The following is a 22,500-nucleotide window of genomic DNA, read 5'->3' as shown; positions in this document are numbered from 1 at the left end:
GCATCCCCTTCAATAACGGTTTGGAAAGACTGCACGATGATTCGGCAGCAACAAGGTTTTGTTCGCCCATTAGCCATTGCTGATGTTTAAATGTGGGTGAGTTAAAGATCTGTCTGACATCAGTAAGTAGCAGACGTTAAAAGGTTTTTGCACCTTTTTCAGGTTTTAATAATGCTCATTTTGGACTGAGAAGGAAGTGAGTTCAATGAGCTATTTTATCTCAAGAGATCAAGTTAAATTTGATTGACCCATTTAAACTGGAATTAGTAGGTGCAGCTGAAAGGTTGAAGGTTTGAACCCCATAATGAGTCATTCTTGAACCAGAGTTAAGTTGAGCAAACACTTATCTGCAGGTTAGTCCAAGGGGATTGACCTTGCTCATGGATTCTATCAGTATAATCATAACTCTAGCAGACAGCATTTGTCCTTTCTGTATCCAGCACAGACCTACCAGATTCCTGTCTCTAACATCCATGCTCTGTTAAGTGAGAGTATAGCTGAGAGCATCCAATTACATCTAATGGAAATTATTGAAAGAATCAAATGAGTGTTATTGTGTGGCTGTGTGTATTCGTGTTTGTCCAAAGAATGTCCTCCATTTTATTTAGATGGAGCTTTTATTGCTCCATCTCCAGAGCTGTTTGTACATCATTCAGAAAGGAAAAAAAAGCATGCAGGTAAAGTAATGTTAAGTGCTGGTCTAGCATCAGTTCAGTAAATCTCAGTGGAGCACTGAAGTCTGCACAGACAGATCTGAGATCAGCTCGGGAGAGCCACCTGGCCCTTCTGGGCTGTAATCTATCATACGGGCTCATTTCAACTGTCACCTTTTGTCTCAGACCACAGAGATCTGTGAGCATTTGTTAGTAATCTAATTTGAGCGGTGAATGTGAATGCTGGCGGGACCAGATTCAGTAAAGCTGTCTGTGGAGAGAGTGAACGAGGCCCGGTGCGGCCCACCAACGGGCACATGCTTTTCAGGAGCCCGAGCTCAAGTGGACAGAGCAAACGGAATTTAATGGGAATCATTTCATCTGCAGACAAACGCTACATAACTCGGCGAAAGGAAATCAAATAAAAGAATATATAGATATGAGACGGACGGCAAAAAGAATAGGGAGGGAGAGAGCGAGAGATGTACCTTGGTGGCGTCCCGAGATGATTTGAAAGCCTGAGGAACAAAGGAGTCATCCTCAATGGCCTCGATATCCTTTATCCTCCTCACCTGCTCCGCGAGAGATAATTCCTCTAGAAGAACAGAAAACAGAGCGGTGAGTGGACAGACGAGAGGTCAGATGGGCAGGTCAACTGGTCACGAGCCACAGAAACTGAAAAACATCACGCTGATGGATTCGTCTCTGTCTGCTGGATACTGTTGAGCCGGTAGTGCATGTTTGTTCATGACACGTAAAAACAATGGTGGTGTCCTGATTGTGCCCAGGTTCAGTATGTCAGTACCACCAGACTCCAGCAAAAGAACAGCATACTACATCTAAACAAGCAAGAACACACAAAATGGAGGAGAAAATAGAATATTGGGAAAAAGTCCGATCGTGAGAGAAAGAAACCGAAAGGAAAGCTTGTTTAAAAAAACACACACACACACACACACACACACACACACACACACACACACACACACACACACACACACACACACACACACACACACACAACACTGGTGTTGGTTTGACAAAGCATATGTTGTGTTAAGCTGCCACAACTCAAATCCCAAAAACATACCAGAACATTAAACATTAGCATTATTTCCGCCTTTATTTATCTTTTGCAAACACCACAAAATAACATTTAGTTTCAACCTTTATTCTCCTTATACAGTTTGACAAAAATCATGCTGGGAACTAGAAATCTGCTGCAACTCATTCAGTTTAAAATAATCAGATTTTGTTCAACTTTTTCCTATTAAGTACAATGACCTGTTGATATTAGAGTGAAATGAATTAATTTAATTTGATTAATTTCAGGGTAAAACCGAGGCGGATGTATGAACGGAACTGATCACAGATTACATGAAAACAGATGAGTTAGAAAACAGCCTGAAAGCTCTGGGAGTTAAGAGTCAGAAATGTTGCTCTCAGAAGATGGTGTATATATATGCTGATCTATAATAAATAACATAAAGGTTCTCCAACCAAACACAGCTCGTGGGTCCGAAGACTCCCTGTACAGTCAGGTTATTTGTTCTCCTGCTTATTGAAATTGAAAGCGGGTGATGTTCATATTCATTACAGCACTGAAGCGACATCAGACCAGCTGACGGACGACGCACTGCAACATATGTAGGATCCTGCAAATGTCAAAGTTTTGAATCTGAATACATTCATTTTATGATTAATTTTACATTAATACAATAATTTATGTTTTGTAAGCTATGCACACAGAACCTTATTCACCTTGTATAGTGATTAATTGTATAAATATTTAAATAACCACTGTGTCTTCATGCACGAGGTTCAACGGTTTTTAACTTTAAATTAACTAAAATTGGTTTGTAAACTTAACTTAATCCAACAATAAACTGAACATAACATATTATTTCTATGTGAACTGACTAGTACAAATCCAACAAGTTGTGCTGTCCAGTCTGTAGCTCTTTAATTCTTCTTCTCCAAGAGTCTGAAGTGGATGCTGGTCAATGAGAAGTCATCAGAAAATAAAAAAAGTCATGCTTAAAAAAAAGATCTAGAAGACGTAGAGCTTGTTTTTCCAAGCATGCACTGTATGCTGTCTTTCCGAGCAAAATAATGCATGGTAAACAGACTCGAATATTAATGAATTATAGTATCACATGCTCTTATTCTGGTTGGTATTTGATGTATATTGTATTCAAATCAAGTATTTACATTAAGAGATACATATGCCAATGATTAATATTCCCTGCATAATTACAACATTACAGAAATATATTTATGTTATGTTGGTCTGATACACAGCACACACTCATTGCTGGTCAAGCTATTGGCTGTCAGTCGTTGACGCCCTCTTGTGGTTGGGAGTACTGATATGAACTAAAGACCTGCCGGGACTTTGTTTGGAATTATTTCCATGAATAGACAAAAGCAACTAACTAAATTGTGTCTAAAACTTAAACTATTCCAACTTATTGTTTCTTGTATTAAAGCAATATAAAACTGGAAATCATGCTGTCAGACTGAATATAAACTGTGATTGCTGATAGTCAGAACATCAGAAGTCCTCTTGTTGGTTGTTTGTGTGATTTTATTGCAGTAAATTAAGACATTTCTAAATCATAAAACACAATGTACTACTGATACTCAAATTCACCAACAATTTAATCTCTCTCCACTCATATGCATGAAAATGCTCATAAACAAACACTATTAGGCAGAAAGAACGCTCTGGCGCACAAACACACACACACGCACAGAGAGAGAGAGAGAGAGAGGGAGAGAGAGAGAGAGAGAGAGAGAGAGAGAGAGAGAGAGAGAGAGAGAGAGAGAGAGAGAGAGAGAGAGAGAGAGAGAGAGAGAGAGAGAGAGAGAGAGAGAGAGAGAGAGATCCCTGTGCTAATGAGAGGAATTAATTTAATCCATTAACTGCCAGGGAGCGACTGTCACAACACATCTTCTCGCTCTGCTCGTTTAATGAATAAATGAATATTTGCTATGGTTTTCTCTCTGTTAGCAGAAACACTCGTTCGTTCGCTCACACACACACACACACACACACACACACACACACACACACAACTTCTAGTGTTTGTCTTATAATACGGCTTATGAACATAACTTAAACACTGTAGCACTGCCATTCTCTCTTGGCAAACAGTTGGAAAATGTCGACAGAGAAAACTAAAATACTGATTCTAATGAATATCAAGCTTCTCATTCGAGTAACATACTTATAGACATAGTTCTGATGCCACAGCAAACATGCTCTGAGAAACAAACTTGCAGTAAAATGAGCCCAAACTATTTACTGGTTTACTTACATACATTGTGAAAACACACTTTTCGTAATAAAGAAACATACTTGAGCATAAGGCAAAACAGAGGTGCAATATCCTCGAGAAGTCTACAGCCTGTCCTGAAGATGACAGCAGTCCACTGGCTCTCAATCACACACTTATTACCCCTCCTGTGTGTGTGTACTGAACATCTTAATGACTGATACATAGACACAAACACACAAGCCCACCCAGATATATCAGTGACAACCTATCCTTGGCCCGGAATTCCATTAATGCCTCATACTTTTTGACAAACACATTATTGGTAGATAAAATGACTTCCATATGCTGTTTGTCAGATGTCAGTGAGGAAAGATATGTATTTCATAGGAAAATCAAAAATAATGGACTTTGAGAGAGGGGCCCGTACCGAGCGGATAGCAGAAAATCGATAGCGCTGTCGGAGAGACATCTCTGCCAGACACGATCAGCACAAGGCCAGGTCAAAGTTGACATTTAATATTGACACATTATCCACAAAATTAATTTAGAGTCCATTGTCGCTGCATTACGCAAGCCTTATAGCAGTCTTAACCACAGAAAAAGAGAGATGACATGTGATTTTGTTATACTGAAGTATGTTTTTCCCCCATCCTCGTTGCCCTAAAGGCCTAAACGGATTCAGCTCATGATTGGTTGGCTGTTACTGTTGTTTTTTTTAACCTGAATAAATGTAGATTTGGATGTGAAGATGTGAATAAATTGAAAACAAGCCAAGATTTTTGTAAAACAACTGACACCAGCAAAATATCCAGCATGATTAAATGCCCTTAATACTGTCTCATAATAGCTGTTTCTCCACTTCCAAATCAAAGAAATGATCCTCTTCAGAAGGCAGGACTGCTCGCTGTGCATATGTGGCAGCAGAAGACCACAAGAGGGCGATGTTCAACAACTCAAGGTCCTGCAGGAGAGCGCTCATCGAGGATACCAGAGGAAAGTGAACGCAGAACTCACGGAGCCCCATTAATTCCCATAATTGAATGCCTTACTTCCACGAGCAAAATTACAACAGCTCTCATCACTGATGGAATAATTAAAGCAGAAACTGCCCATCATCAGGTGGACGGTCTCAAACGGCCACAGATTCAAAGGTGCTTTTGAATGTCATGAACAAGGAAAACAAGACCTAATGATGGCACTGCACTGACTGAGAATGAAAAGTCCATAGAGACGAGTGCGAGAGCGCTTGCAATAAAATAAAACACACACACACAATATCTATATATATGTAAAAACCTGAGGACCTCTCACAAGCACTGGCACAGCTGTGTTTATGTGTTTGCTAGAAATAATCAAGCTCAGCCAAAACATTGCTCACAACTAACTTTTTTACAACAAAAATGAACAATCACTGAACTTACTTAAGCTGGACTGTGACGCTACTTTCTTCTAGATCTGCTGTACAGCAGAAACAAAGTTTGTTGCATTATTATCACTGTAAAGCTGCTTGAAATAATCTGTATTGTAAAAAGCACTAAATAAATAAAGGTGACTTGACTACAATATTCAAAAGGTCGTTTGTATAATACAAATAATTTTTATTTATATATCCCATTTATATTTTTACTCACAATTTCTACCCAATAAAATATTGTGGAGAACGGTGTCGTTATAAAACGCCCATGGAGTTTTATTATAAAATTGTATTCATTTACATGACCAAAAAAGAAGAAGTAAATGTTGACACCCCCTACCGAACCCAGCCGCCAAGTTGAGAACCACTGATATAAATCAACATAGATCACATAAAATAAATGAATTTACATCCAGTATCCATTTCCATCAATGTGCACTTACGAACACGCAAAAAGTTGAACTAACCGTTAAACACACAGACATTCCCTCTATGGTAATCCGGCCCCCCTCTCAGCATCAGGATAAGATATGTAATTCAATACTCAATTTAGCCTCGTCTCTGTGGATAGATTTATTTATTTATTTTTGGCCCGGCTAATTGATAGAAATTAAGCCATTAATCAAGCCACTAGCCATCATTCAGGCCAAAGAAGATGAATACAAACTTTCATAATAACCACCTTCCCCATTTTAGACCTCATTAGCATTAATTTTTAATGCAATTATGCTATTCTTTTACGCTGAGCTCATAAATTACGACTCTTTTGTTGCCGACTGGCCTTGTAAAAGCCAGGCTAATGCTTTGTAGTCTGATCTTTAAGGCAATTACTGGCTTCTTCAGTCTTTTATCTCCCTGCATTTCCAATAACCTTCCATCTAATGATTTATCTGGGCAAACCCCTGACACGCATCCGACTCGCCCCTCTTCCATTAACACTGTCTTTATTTATCTGGGAAGATCTGGTGTCTAAATAAAGATCCTCTCTCGACGAATGCTGCTTGACTTTGTGTGAGTGCTGCCGAAAATGTGGTTTCGTTCAAGCCTTTGTGATTTGCATCGTACGCACAAAAGAAACCTAGATGGAAGGTCATTGCGCTAACTAAATCACAGTGTGTGACAGCAAAATCTTCCCTTAATTGTATTTAAATAATCATGTCAGTGAGATATACTCATTTAAGAGTCAACGTTACACCTCGTTCAAGCTACAAAACAACCACCTAAAAGATAGAGAGATTTCCATATGCAAAGCTACTGAAGGCTTTGGGTGAGAAACGTGTCTGGCTGCTGGTCAAGTAATAGTTTTTGACTGCATTGACCGGCAAAGCTGATGCGAACACTGAAAATGCATCAAGTGCGTAATGAGCAGCTATTAGGAGCATTGATTTGCTGATTTCAATTGATAGTTCCCCGAACAAAGTGGCATGTCAATATTTGCTAACTAACTAATACCCTCTCGGCTCTCGGCCTTGACAAATGAGATCTCAATGAACAAAGAGAGTTTGCAATCATGGCCAATGTCTCCTCCTAGTAACATGCACTCAATCCATGTTCGGAGCAGATCGCGCTCCACAAACGGGCCAAATAAAAAGGTTCTCGAGCGATATGATATGCGTCTCACTTGATGTGGGTCATCTAAGTGAATTCTCTCTCGCTGATGTTGGCTCATGCCAGATGCCGCTAATGTCCCCAAGGGTCTAAAGCAGTGTGAGACGGAGAGAAGTATGCTCTGCAATCCAATGGGTTTAGCTGTAGGACAGAGGATTTCCTCAGGAATAGTCTCTCTAATAGATGTATGTATGATCAGCTCACAAAGGAAGCTGTAGTCCCATAATGACGCTTCAAACTAAACACATCAGACTGCAATGATGCAAAAACGGAAAAAGCTAGCAACCAAATTCTTCAGAAACTTTGATAATGATCCTACACGACGTTTCTTTCTTTTCCTATTTTCCCTGCTGAAACAGCAGCAGTTTCAGCATATAGTTTTGTATTAAATACAAGGGAGAAGTCATTACAGCATCTGAAACATTATTAGTTTGTGGAGGTTTTATCAATATCACTGATGGCTGATGCTTCCAGCACAAATTACAACTTTAATTCGAGATGTATTTGATGTTTAATGCCTAATTTAAAGGTAAATCATTAAATCCCCATTACTCATCAAATAATTGAGCAATTCCTTGTAAAACTGCACTACTGCACTATTATATCTGTGGATCAGTTCTGTACAACACCTCTTGTTACATGGATGCACGAGGAAGCAGAAAAATATCGACAGTACAAAAAAAAAAAAAAAAAAAATGTATATATATATATATATATATGATCAATATGTGTTCAAATAGTGTTTAAATCATTTTTACAAACTCTAAATGTGGCATGAATGGCATAATACAGATGAAAATTCATTATTCTGTTGATTTGATAATTCCTGCATATCACGTTTGCTTCATTGCATTGACTGTGATAATGCAGACCTCTCATGCTTGCAAGTGATCCACAAATCTGCTTGAATGGGTGAAAATGGTGAAACAACTCAGATATCATCACATTCAATCACATACAAACCAAACCCTGACTTGAAATGATGATCTGTGAGTGAGCTGGGTTTCACTCGCATTCAACAGTGTTTAAGGTTAAGGTGTTTTAGAAAGTGTTAAAGTCCCCCTGTAGTCAATCAGTTTATCCCTTAAAACTCATCTCTGATCACCAAAATGACATATATATATATTTATTTTTTCCTTGAAAACAATTAGTCATGCCTTAAAATAGCTTGAATGTAACTCGACACCCTTGCTTCATTTAGTATACGTGGTTCTATGAATATGCAAATGAGCCCCGCCTCCACTCACTCACTCACTCAGCTCAGAGATCCACTGGTTGACGATCACACGTTGATCTGATTGGTTACAAGGTAGTTTGTGACGTCAGAAACACCAGCGATTTCAAAGCGTGTTTTTGAGACTGTCTTTGGTTCACTGCAGTTTTAAGGAGAAAATACTCAGCAATGGTGTCGACTTATGAGCTTACACATGCTTCGTCTTAAAGCTCATTAAAAACACCACATAGACACCAGTGATGCGCGGGTCAATGTATAAACAACCCGCACCCGACCGACGTTTTCAACTAACCCGCCCGCAACTCGGACCGCAAAAAAAGAAAGAAAATATTGTACCCATCCCCCGCTTCCTGACCCGCATTTTTTAAAAGTAGTAAATGCTCATCGTAGTGTCATTGGGCCATAGACGTAGGAACTAGGGGTGCGGGGGGGGCTCTCCCCCGACTTTCCCAACAAAAATCCCGCCCCCTCTCAGAATACATACATAAAACTGACATTACTGAGCTATATGCGTTTAAAAGTAGCCTATTAAAATGGTACAATGGCATTGCTCAGTTCAACGTGTTGGGAAATCGGGCATTTTGTCAATTTATTCAAAAGTTAATAACGCTCAAGGATTTCCCACTTCTCCAACACGTCGCTCGCGAGCTACCAGTAGCTCGTGGCCTGATTGGAGGTAGCTCGCCAAGGGCCGTTCACATATCGCGTCTTTTGCGCGCTCAAGTTCGTTATTTCAAATAATTGAAGCGACGCGCTCATTTTTTCCAGGCGCAGCGAGTCAACATGACGGATGGGGGTGCACCCAAACTACGGGTGTTTTTTTCTTCTCCGTAAATAAATCTAGTAGCAGAGCTACAGCAAGCGTTTCTCGATGGTGGAAATCCATTAGCTCTTAAAACGTCTTTGTCGTTGTGGAGAGCGAAGTGCATGGTTGCATAGCAACGACAGACGCCACGGGAAAATCTGACCGAATTCTACTATTAATAATAAAAGATAAGCTAATGTGCATTGTAAATGTCAGTAATTTATCTTTTTTGACTCATTCTTTTTATAAAAATGATTTAAAGGCTGAAATATGCAAGGTTTATCTTTTTATAAAAACTCTTTTGTCAAAACTTTATTTGAACTTGTACATGTTAGTAGTAGATAACATGTTGCAAGACACTCCTTTAAAATTTGACCCGACCGTCCGCGACCCGAATATCATTAAAAATATTTTTGGATGACTCGTAACAGCTCATTTTGGATCAACCCGCACATCACTGATAGACACATAAACAACATTAAAATTGAACTCACGTCAGAGGCCCACACAGAAGAAAATGAATGGTTGAATAAAGTTGTTATTTTAGGGTTTGTTTGCAAACAAAAAGTATTGTCGTCGCTTGATAAACTTAAGGTTGAGCCACTGTAGTCACTTGGACTATTTTAACAATGTCTTTACTAACTTTTCTGGGATGGCAGATATCGATTACATAGAAGCCAATGGAGGAGTGATCCAGCTCTCAGATTTCATCAAAAATATCTTAATTTGTGTTCAGAAGATGAACGAAAGTCTGACGGGGTTGGAACAACATGAGGGAGAGTAATTACTGACAGAATTAAAATTTTTGGGTGAACTAACCCTTTAAACATTAGTTACTGCTAAAACAGATGTATTGTATCCATGATTCATAATCATACTTTGTTATAACAGTTCATGTCAATGCAAATACAAATGCACAATGGAAAACAACATCTAATAATGTCAAAACTGACCCATAACACACAAGATCCATAATGAGAAAGCAAAGGCTGTTTACTTTGTGTGTGTGTGTGTGTGTGTGTGTGTGTGTGTGTGTGTGTGTGTGTGTGTATGTGTGTGTGTGTGTGTGTGAGAGTGTGAGAGAGAGAGAGAGAGAGAGAGAGAGAGATAGAGAGAGAGAGAGAGAGAGAGAGAGAGAGAGAGAGAGAGAGAGAGAGAGAGAGAGAGAGAGAGAGAGAGAGAGAGAGAGAGAGCCAAACAAATGTCACTTTAACATGAACAACAAGATGAAAGAGAACGAAGGAACCTGGAAGGCACATAAACTGCAGCACTGGGAGGATTTGCTGGTCAGCAGCTCTGTCACAAACATCTCTATAATGAAGGAAACACCCAACTGGCTAATTACGTAATTGGAGCTAGCCTTTAAAACACAAATGATGTAATCAGACATAAAACAGCAAGATTTGCAGACTAAGAGCCTCTCCATTCACGAGACCGAAGCTTTACGTCAAGGCTGTAACTCTCATTTACTCTTATCAGCGAGACAAACAAATCAGATCACAGATATTTATGATCAGCATTACTTCACAGAGCTGAAGTGTAACTCATGTAATTGACTGCAGAGAAGGTCACGGCCACAATGCGAGCGGACTCATTTGGCTAATTAACAACAGTGCCCCGGTGACCTCTGTCTTGGGCAAATAACCCACGAGAATTTTACAACCTTGCACTCTGCTTTATTAAGAGAAAATTACAAAAGTCTGATTTCTCTGTTTCTGAGAGTTGAATAGAACAAAACATACAGCAACTGTATGATAAGGCATTCGATCGATTAAAAAATAACTAATCAATCACACAGGTTTCTGTAATTTATCGCACCTATCATTAAAACTTGTAATCACATTCTCCAAATGAATGTGTTAACAATCTCCAAATTAATGTGAAAAGCTCATACAGATAGTATTTTAAATATTTGTTTAATGTCATCTTTTTACTCATTACTGTGAATGAAGGCAAGTGTCTGATACTGATGCCTCTATTAAATTGATTTTTCAGCATAAGTGAAAGACTTATACAGCAAGTTATATGGTTTTATTTATCATTTATTAACAAGAACATAAATATTATAATGGGAGAAACTTAACTCACTTAACTTAATTTAAGCAAACTTAAAAAAAAAAATTCACATTATTATAATAAATGTTACATTTAGCTAAGCCTTTTATATAGTGTGTTTGGTGATGTTTCTTTCTCTGTAGACTGCAAAAAATAAAAATAAAATAAAAAGGTGGACGATGTGCAATTATTGATAATTGAACATTACATTGTTCTTTTTACACTTAATTGAACATGTAATTACATTAAAGATGACTTTAACTCTGCGCAGTTGTGATCCTGATGTGGAGCCGTGGCATCATTCCCAAACACATCAATCATGACGTTACACCCTGTTTTCATCAAATAACTAACTAAAACCAAACTAACTGGTAAAAATTAATACTTCAACATACGTCAGCATGATAAAATGACAAAAAACATCTTCAGGAATAAAGTGTAATTGGGCTCGCGTCCCATTCGATTACATGGAGAGGGCGAAGTTTATGACCTATAGACCCCTTTTGTGCCGACGTCACAGTTACGTCACGGCGCTAGCTGGAGGCAAAACAAACGGAAAACTGGAGGCGGCCAATACAAACCAGCACAGATTCGACTACATAATAAGGAGCTTAAATTATTATTTTTATTATTAAATGTCATCTTGTTGTGCTGTTGGGTGCAAGAATCGATGAAAAATGAGTATGCTGTATCTGGAATTTTTATTTCTAGAAAATATTCATATCATTAAAATTGCACCGTAGTGTCACTTTTTACATTGTCGACTTCTTGGCGCTGGCTAGGCAGAACTGCGGATCGTACCACACAAGTCTTTACATGACCATTCAGCACATAGTTATAGCCATCTAAATATATATATATATATATATATATATATATATATATATATATGCCCTCAGTTTCTCTTTACCCTCGGTTTCTCTATCGGGTAGGTGTAGAAGTCAGGCCACTCAACCGGAGGTAGCGTTAACGTTAATCCTGTCAGATCGTCCATTGAATGAGCGTGTACGGTCATCTGGTTCCGTCCGTTAAAATTAACTTTTGCAAATAACAATCGCGGTCCTGGACAGTGAGTGACCTTGCACATTAAGACAAAATCGGATTTTCTCCAGTCATTGTTAAAAAACAAGCTAACAAAACTTGCGAACTAGTGTTAGTGAAGCGGCCAGAGGGATCTTTCTGCCTCCAGCTAAGCCCCGCCCACACAAACACGTCACCATGTTGAACAACTGTAAAAGGGTCTATACTGCAGCCAGACACCAGGGGGCGATCGAAAGGCTTTGGCTTCACTTTTCAGGACGTGTGCGACACACTTGGTCAATTCTCTGTGTGCTCATCCCCAGTCTAGTGATTGGATCACAGATAGCATGATTAAATACTGTAACGCTAGCTAAAGGATGTTGTGTGTGTGTGTGTGTGTGTGTGTGTGTGTGGGTGTGGGGGGGGGGGGGGGGGGGGGGGTACTTGGTCTACTGCTACAGCAACAACACACATGCTGCACAACACTAAGAGCCTCTGACAACTGGTGGCCTGACCGACCACAGACTGACCCATCAGGCTCTGCTCCTGGTGTGTGTCTGAGACCACCAGTCCCGACTTGATGAGGTGCAAATGACCCAACCACACACATGCAACTCTCAACACTCGACCCTGAGGATTTCCTCTCGTTCCCACAACATAAACACATACACACTTTCTCACATTACACACTCAAACACACCTTCTCACGTATCAGCATATGACAGGAGAAGAGTTTCTTCATGAACACGGCTGCCACACTGTATGCGTGTGGGGGTTTGGTCGGGCCACCCTGTCCTGACACCCTAAAAAACAGCCTCCCGAAAGAGCATGTAAAACACAAGCACACAGACAGCTGTTAATAGAGCTACGAAACCTCTGCGAGCACAGAGGGTTTCACATGTCAAACTGTGTGACCGTATAGTGTAATGCAACTCTAGAAATAAGCAGATTAATCCTTTGTTTAGCTCCACTTCCCTTGGCTACCACTCTTACTCAGCAGATCAACAGCGCACAGTCAAAAACTGATCAAAGAAGATGAAGGATTATTATTCTTACATGGTTGGATGTTATTGAAGCAATTATGTAATTTAACACTGAACAGAATTGTTCCAGATTTTTTTTTACTTGTGTGAATTAATCAGTTATTTATTCATTTTTATTTATTTATTTATTTAGTTTTATTTGTTGTCTTTATTTGAGGGGACAGTAAAGGAGAGACAGGAGGTGATTTGGATTGGGACTTAAACTTGTGTCGTCGAAATGCTGTTGTGCTATACGACGGCCACAAGGATATGGCAATATTACGTCATTAACTAACATACTTTATTGACATTAACTTTAACATCAATGTAGGTGTTCTCAATGATGCTATGCATGTTAATTTGAGAATGAGGTTTGAGAATGTACAGTAGGATTGGTCAGTAGTGTTGTTAATAACGTGGGGTTTAGAGAAGTGTCAAAAAACTAAAAATGTGCATATTAATAAAAAAAAAAAAAAAAAAAACTTTAAATGTCCGATGCAGTTCTTGGCTAGCACAACACCAATTACAAAGGGGGGAGGAATGGATGTCAATCATCTATTAATTGAATCATGCACAGGAAAAGGCATATGTGTTTGGAGAAATGGTCCAGCTGTAGACACTGGCCAATAATATGTCTAAATATCAACACAGGTGAATGAAGGGTAGGATTTCACAAAGCACCATTTTTTTTTTCTTTACGTTGAACTCAACGACCATGGCTTTAAATAAATAAATAAATAAAACTTTAAATTTGCAGTGATAAAACAAATCAATAAAACCGTAATTGCTTGGCATAGCATGGGAAACAAATTCTGAGAAGGAGGCTGATGTCCAGGCGGATTAGGCTTTTCTGGGTTCAGTGGGCCAGTCGACGGTAAAGGTTTCTGCGTGATAATTAAATCTTCTCACTCTGATTTTCTGCCAATTTTATTTCCCTTGGGTCCACAATACTGATTCACTGCTTATGAGCCAAGCATAACTAATCACTGGAGTATGGAAAATAGTTGCTTTGAATGAGAGAAAGATATGCAAACATATTTTACTTCAAATATTACAGCTACATAATGCTTACAATGATGAATTTCACTAGTGAGATGATGTAAAAAATATGCAGTGTTTTAACCTTTAGCTGGGTCTAGTAACACACTATTGCTTCAAAAAGCAAGCTGTGTTTACTGTATGTTAGCATGTAGATTTTAGACACAATAAACATTCAATAACTAATGACTGGTTTACAAACTATGACTAGTAAATGTTCCCTAAAGGGAAATAAGTAAATACATTGGATTTTCTTAATTTAACATGTAATATCATGTAAGCAATGTTTGGACATGGAGTGTTTGAAAACGCCTTAAGACACTATGGGCCAGATTTACTAAACAGGCCAAATTAGTATAAGACCGCAATCCTGATCTTGTAAATTCTTACATGATGCAAGCTCCAACTATACCAATGTTATCAACAATTTCCAGACACTTTTCAGCTGGTCTTGCTGGGATAAACCATCTAAACACCATCCTGATCAGGCTGAGAAACGTAACCAGCTAAGACCAGCTTAGGCTGTTTAAAAAAAATAAAAAAATAAATACTAGACCTATTAATAAACAATCTAAACTGTGTTCTAATTGGTGCAGCGTACAGTAGTAAAACAAAAATAAAGTGGGCCAAGTTAAATCCAGTGATCAGTCATCACAGCTGAGAAGGGTTGCGAATATGTATATGTTGTCAATATTGTGTAATCAAAAAGAAAATAATTCTTGATAATGTCAAGTTACTTTACTGAATTGATCAAGAAATGATAAGGATTTATGCCGATATTGTCCAAAACCCCACTTTGAAACCTAGGGCATTTCCAAACTTTTGAAAGGCACTGAAGTATATTTAAGGGATAATGTAGAGCGAGGCGGTTGTTATAGCGAATACAACCGCGAAGCGGAGGGGTCTTGAATCAGCCTGAAGGGGTTGTATTCGCTATAACAACCGCCTCGCTCTACATTATCCCACTTATTACATGGCTTATTACTTATTACATACACAAAATATTGATTTAAAAAGGAGTTTATTGATTTATAAACGATTGTATTGCTTCCGCTAAATAAAATAGTCCGTTCCGTGTCCATAGCAACGCTCTGTTTTTCATGGCAACGGTGTGTTATACTTCGCAGAGGTTATCAAGAAATAACAGACCGCATTCTACATTAGAATTCAACCAAGCCATGTAATATTACAGTATAACGCATGGAGCACAGAATAAAGTGACTGTTCAAGATGGCGTAAGTAAACTGCATCATCAGATAAATACCATGTGGTGTCAAGCATACAAGCAGCCTAGTTTTTTCCTCAAAGACAAATCCTTCTCTGAAGTCATGTCGAAAAGCTGTATGATACAGAGACGTGTCTCATTTAGCAGGTGGCGTATTTCAAAGCTGACCCATTAAAGAGCAGTTGCAGTCAGGACAATTAAATCATTTAGGCCAGTGCGAGCCCCCACTCAGCAGGCTCTAGTCCCCGGGTCAACTGCTTGTAGACCCTCATTTACACAGCATTCGTATTCATGACAGCAGAGCGCTAAATATTTAACAACAGTCTTGCAGGAGTTACTATTGTTAAGCTCACAGGTCAAATCATTTGATTTATAAAGAGATCACCTCACTCTCCATTTCCCCCCCTATATCGTGGACAACAAGCCATTTAATGGGTTTGCCCGAGACCGTAACTGTGCTGTAAGTTATAATTTGGATTTTAACTCAAGAGCAACATTTGAAATGCTATGAAATATTGTTTTGATATTTTCTTCTCTGAGGGAGTAATTCAGAAATATTTAAAAGCCTTACAGAAAGTATTACAGCAATACGCTTTTTAAATCCCATACATTAATATATGTCTTTTTATGTAAATATGTGTGTGTGTACACAATATTTCAGTATTAATGCAATAATAATACATTAACACTAAGTAACAAACAATTCTATTATACTTCGACTTAAGCAATATTTTTCATATTTATACACCATTAACCAGATATGCCCTATCAAGCCTTTAATTAAGTTTATACCGAAGGATTAAGAAATTCTGCATATTATATATGCATATGTGAATGATAAAATGCACCTCTGTTGGTCATTGATCATCCTCTGTCCTATTGACCATCTGATTTTCTTTCTCTCTCTCTCACACACACACACACACACACACACACACACACACACACACGCTTGTTCAGCACTACGACAGACACCTCTTGTGAATGACAACAGAGCTTGTTATAGTGAGATTAGAAATGAATGGATACAGGGGGCAGTCTCTGTGTGTGTGTGTGTGTGTGTGTGTGTGTGTGTGTAGGGGTGTTAAATTTCATCTAAATGTTTAATGGTAGTATCATTCTCCAATACAGTCACACACACACACACACACAGAGGTACACACCAGCAAAGATGACCCGCACGACACAGCATAATTAAGGAAAGTCTTTCCCTTTGCCATGGTGAAAGAGCAAGCTGCTCTAATGATACGGGTTAAACGCTGTTAACGGCTCATTAAAATATATGATCTGCATGAATACGGACAGAATGCAGGTCTGTGGCAGAGAAAACAGTTATAGACTGAAGTGCCCAGCAGTGATGGACTGTAAGGGATTCGACACTGATTTGAATATGAAAAAATAAAAAATAAATAAAAGAAAGCTTACGTCAATTACACAATGCCATAGAATAACTATTTTGGGTTCCCCAAAGAACTGAACATTTAAACCCTAACCCTTAAAAATATTAAAAAATATTCTTTTCGCTTGTTTAAAAACAGCCAATGATCAGGGCCGATTATATCCTGTCAATCAAAAGGGTGCCGAGGAAAAACGTGTCAGACTGCAACTCATACTGTGTGTTTAGGGCAAGTTAATGCGATAGTAACGCTTTAACAGTTAAAATATAGCGATGTTAATGCAGGCTTTATTTGACCCTATGAATCACCCGTAGTTCAAGCCAGGGTTGCCAGATCTACGTTTTTTCCCTACATCAAACATTACTTGTAGCACCTCCCATCCAATAATCACGAAGAGCTTTGTGCTCGGTTACTTCTGATAAGAAACAAAGTCTCAGCTTTCAAATTGATGTGACAGATCGCTGTAGTTCAAGCGGCAGCTCGGAAGCTTTTCTTCCACTTTTATACAAATCATATCTAGAGAAACATGCATGAATATCAGAAGGTATGTTGAAAGATACAGTACAACTTACCGAAATCCGTATCATGTCTCATGTAATCACTCAATCAGTGTTTCAACCGTGGAAAGGCCTCAATAAAACAGCTTGAGAACAATATCACTTAATGTTTATCTCATGAAAGTTCACAGTTCGTAGTTAGCTATAAAAACATTAGAGAAGAGATTATTTACTGTTAATTATATATGTAAGTTTGAATAAATTTGCCATGAAGAAGTGTTCATGAAAACTACCTTATGCGCAACTGAGTTGTAGGCCTATACAAACATTTCAAACATATCTGGAAATAAAGAGCAGTTTAATATAACAGCTCTGTTGTTAATTTTAACCTCTAATGTTATAATATTATACCAAATGAGAGGGTTCCCTGTATATTTTGCAGCATTATTTCTGAGAGATTTTTTTTCCTTAAGAAAAATCCAGCTATCGGTATCGGCCAATATCATTCAGAATAATCAGATATCGGTATCGGCGGATAAATTACACATTTTACAAAAGAAAACCTAAAGAAGGTTAATTCTAGATAAAGTAAGACAGAAACACACCTGTTCACCAGTCATTTTCCTCAGCTATAGGCAAAGGCAAGTTTCAAATCAGTGCTTCTCCCGGGAGACTAGCGCTAAATTAGTCCCCTATCTTAGCGCCATCTACTGTTTTAGAGGAGGAAGTTGCTCAACTGCATTTGTGAGAAAATCTGCCTGGACACATTTGTGAGAAAATCTCATAAAAAGCCAAGTGTCTCACAATCATAAAAGACAGATATGCATTTGTATGCACTAGATTTGGTCTTTGTTCAAATGTTACATGCAATTTGTAGGATGGTTTGTATTTATTTGTGAAATATCATCTAGGCTCATTTATTTATATTTGTAAAACACAAAACATTTGTTACTCCACTGCATTTTTGCTCAAATTGACCTTTGTACTTGCACAATGCTTTCTGTTTGTTTGCGAGTCGAGTTTTCCTTTGCAAAAGCAGATCGAGTTTATTTGCAAAATGCTGGATTTGTTTGTTTAATTATGGCACAATATTAACTCCATACAAATCCCCTCTAAAATGATTAGCATGAGCATGAGTGTGTTTTGATAGAATGTTTTCCTCTTCATATTCAGTTCAGCTGATTGTAGCTGTGGAGCTGAAGTTTGCGAGCCCCAGAGGGAAGTGTGAGCAGACCCTGTTCATCCTGGAGAATGGAGATTAAAGCCAGACCAAAACCTGCCCTGCTCTCACGATGTCACTTCCAGATCATGCGGACAGAGATTGAGTGTCGGCAGCAAGAGACACGTTCAAAAGACCGTAATTGTGACTATTTTTGTACATTACAAACGCGGGGTTGGAGGTGGTGTTAAGAGCCTTCCAGCGCTAGGCAGAAGGAATGCGTTACTTCATAAAACAGGAAGAGTTTAAGAGAGAAATGAAAGTGTTTTGGGAGGGGGGAGAAGTCAATTGATTCCAAAGGGTGAGATTACAGCATGAACTCTGCTTAAGAAAATCAGTGTGTGACTGCGAGCCACACACTGTAGCCTGAAGCCACGCATGTGCAATTTACCAGCGCTGGAATCTGGATCCAGTAATGGAAAGAGGGATCAATGCAGAATTAACTGGAAGTGAGAGAGTCGGGAGATGAGCTGAAGGATGAAATGCTATACTGATATACTTTTTTTTAAACCATTATTATCTATTTCTAATGAACTGAGAGTAAGAGAGCATGTAAGAAACCATAACAATACACCTTTCAGTATTTTTGATATTGCTAAGATCAACAAGTGAATGATGTTGATATCATGCAAAACTGTCCTCATTATTTTACTTCATTGCTTCATGAGCAGCATCCGTCAAATGTTAACAGACTGTCATGGGAATATGATAATATATGATAATATGATATCATAAGCATAAGGCATTTTCACACTAAAAGTGATGTGAAAGTTACAGAGAGAATTGTTTCCAAAATTATTCACACAAGAAGAGCATGATGCAAATGCTAAGTGGGGGAAAAAATATCACACACAATCCAATAATTAAAATTAGATTTAAATGTTTGAGAATTATTTCAGTTGGCGTTATTTTATTATGTGGGAAGAAAGAGAGCATGGAGTGACGCAAGAGACAGGAACTAGCTATAGGAAATATGTGGCCTGGTAAAACAGTTTAACACTAATTAGGGTACGGTCACATTTACCGTTGTCCGTCAAATTACTGTAGCTCAGTCATTGCTATAGGAATCCATGTGATTGGGAGTCTTGCTTGAAGGCGGAAGATTTCCCCATGCAGATTTTGCAACAGGTTCACGTTGGTCACATGTATTCACTGTGTTGACCAAAACTGATTCATACTGTACATCACTATACAACTGATAAAAGACAATGGACCTTTTAGCCAACTCGAACCCATTGCGATATCTGTGTGGGGGAATCTTCCACCCTCATGAGAAATTCATAATTGCATAGATTCCTATTGAAATGAGTGGATTTCACCAGTAAACAATGGTACATATGACCGCACCTTTACATTAGTTTGAGGTTAACATTTTTAAAGTTCAGCTCACCTTCCTCCTTTATCGTCTTTTCTTCTTTAATATTTTCCTTTGCTTTCAGTACTTCATCAGTTTTAGCTGAAACAAAAAAAGAGAACATTGCAACATTAGTTATAAGTTATAAACAGCCCATTTAATATATAATTAAGAAGCCCTTTATACTATGATGTCTCTCTCTGCAAATGTACACTTCTCCCCGCCTGCACATCTTTTAGTCTTAAGCACACACTTATTAAATAATTTTTCAGCATGCTAATTAAAAGCCTGAGAGAAATCCTTACGCTGTGGAAACACAGTTTGTGTACATAGTCTTATGGCAATTCATTTAGTCTGTTGACTCGCTTCTCTCCTGCCCTCCAAATAATGAAGACGTTAGCTGAGATGAAGACATATAGTGAGCAGTGAAGGGGGACTATCAATACAGCCTGTAAATTAATTACACCTCTGTTCCCGCACGTAATTTATTCTAAAGCGTTCATGTCTCCCAGGAGCAATTTGCCTTTATTGCTGTTTCACTCGCTGATGAGAGGAGTCATGCAAAATTGAGTCCCTCATAGCATTACCTTCTATGAGCTTCAACTTTGAAGTAAAAGGAGAGGGGAGGGTAATCATAGTCATTACGAGAAGCAAATTGCACAGTTTGCCATGTTTAGACCAAATCAGCTGGAAAATATGATTGTTTGACCACTGTTTGACAACACTACCATTTTAACAAATGAGCTCAGTATGACTGTTAATATTAGAGTATTTTTTCTTCCACACTCTAGTGCTCCAGGAATCGGGTGTATTTTACCCTTCTCCAAGCTCAATTGACCGTTCGCGAAGACCCGCCCCCTTTAGTTACTGTTGCGTTGTCCGACAAGCCGTGCTTGAAGTTTGCTCTCACGCCACACATCATGTTCTCACGCATTGAAAAATACATCGCGGAGCAGAGAGGACACTGACAACGCACCGACAGACAGGACAGAACAGGTTACTTTTGATATGAGTCTCAACTTTAAAATTTGGTCTTTTTTAAAAGAAATTTAAACAATAAATACCGTTTTATGGCTCTTTAATGTGTTGTGACGGATCGCTGTAGAGCCTCAGTTAAAGCTGCTCGCGAACCGATCATCTCTTCCTTCTAGTTCATTTATACCATCAAATAAACATGAATGAACATCAGAAGGAATGCTGTTTCAACCGCGGAAAGACGTCAGGACTCACCAATTTTCAAGTTCAAATCCACGACTTTAATCTACTAACTCTCCTGACCGCTTTGTCGGACAAAATGGCGCATTATGATTGGTCAGTCAATCAATCTCCCTGCGAAGGGTGAAATCACCTTTTTTTCGGTAAATATTTTATTTTAATTTTAAAATTATTTATATATGGGACTGCACAACTTAATTATTTTGCCATATATGGGACTTTTAACAGCGATATGACTCATTGCTGCTGCTTAAAGCTTAAAGCTGCTTAAAGCTGCAGACAACATAACTGCAGTGCAGGCTTAAAAGAAACAGAACGCGATCATCCGTTGGCGTAGATGCTAACATAGTTATCCTTATTGTGATCGTTCTTGGTGTGAACGGGTCATAAGATCCACCAGATTTGTGCATTTCTTGATGTATTAGGAGCTGAAGATGATAGCACAGCACTATCCGCAGTAGAAAGCTAAAGACTTTCACTTCATCTACACTTAATTCCAGTTTGGCTGGCAGGATGGATAATGGAGCCTCCACTGAAATTCAATTGTGATTATATGTGTAATTGCAGCTTCGGGCCCCAGAGTCATGTAGGCATGCAGGACTATGTTTCATTGAAATGATCACACAGAAACAAATCCATCCGCCTCCTTCATCCAGTGGGCTGATTAGCAGCGATGGCTCGTTAGAATCCAATGCAATAACGCAAACATCAGAGAGAGATGGCCGGGGCCCATTATCAGTGATTGATGGAGGGGTAGTGTGTTGTACGAACACGGGGGCTCAGGGGGGCCCACTATTTAGATTGAATAAAGCGCTTCGGTTTATCAGGTTTATCCACTACAGTAGAGCCACACGCAGAACCTACTCGACTTCACCCACTTTCTGTCCCTCTTTACGGAGCAGCAATTCATTGATGTAACACTGCCAACTGAAGGAGGTTACTGGCTCCTGGAATAACATTAAGCAGACATGTGAGATAGGATATTGAATTCAAGCGTGTGTCTGCGAAATCCGTGCGGGAGTGTCTAACAGATGCCATGTAAAACCAGGACAGATGAGGTGTTGAAGGGTGTCACACGAGGCCCAGGGTTTGTTTGGGCAAAGTTTGAATTCGAAGGAAGAACTGAGATGCATAAAAATGCTTTTTGAATGGATCATGGAGTAAACGAAGTGTGTGGGTGGATGATGCACATACAAACACACACCAATTTCAATGCTGTGATGGAGAGAAGGTAAAAAGGAACGGGTGAAATAATGAATTATTGATACACCAATCACCTTTTAGCCTCATCAACTATCGGAAAATGTACACAGTAGAACAAACTTAAAGGGGTCTTATTATGCTTTTTAACATTTTAAAGCTTTCTTTAGTGTGTAGTGTTCAGTTTCAATTTATCCTGTTATCCATGTTTGGAAGAACTAACATTACTTTTAAATTGTACAAGTCACCATGAAATCAAAATG

General features: G+C 38.7%; 1 protein-coding gene across 2 annotated transcripts in view; it reads right to left on the bottom strand.

The window, feature by feature from the left end:
- The window catches only part of rsrc1 (arginine/serine-rich coiled-coil 1), a 140,686-nt gene that overhangs the window by 3,333 nt on the left and 114,853 nt on the right, over positions 1-22,500 (bottom strand). The window contains exons 7-8 of one of the 2 annotated variants that reach the window (XM_079886180.1): positions 19,859-19,924; positions 1,142-1,248 (exon numbers count right to left, since the gene is read on the bottom strand). In XM_079886180.1, coding sequence (XP_079742306.1) covers positions 1,142-1,248; positions 19,859-19,924 — 173 coding nt within the window. The remainder of the gene's footprint in view (positions 1-1,141; positions 1,249-19,858; positions 19,925-22,500) is intronic. The other variant, XM_079886181.1, reaches the window with a different exon arrangement.

The sequence above is a fragment of the Squalius cephalus genome (assembly GCF_949319135.1).
Source record: "Squalius cephalus genome assembly, chromosome: 11".
NCBI lineage: Eukaryota > Metazoa > Chordata > Actinopteri > Cypriniformes > Leuciscidae > Squalius > Squalius cephalus.
This window is presented reverse-complemented; position numbering and strand designations above follow the sequence as displayed.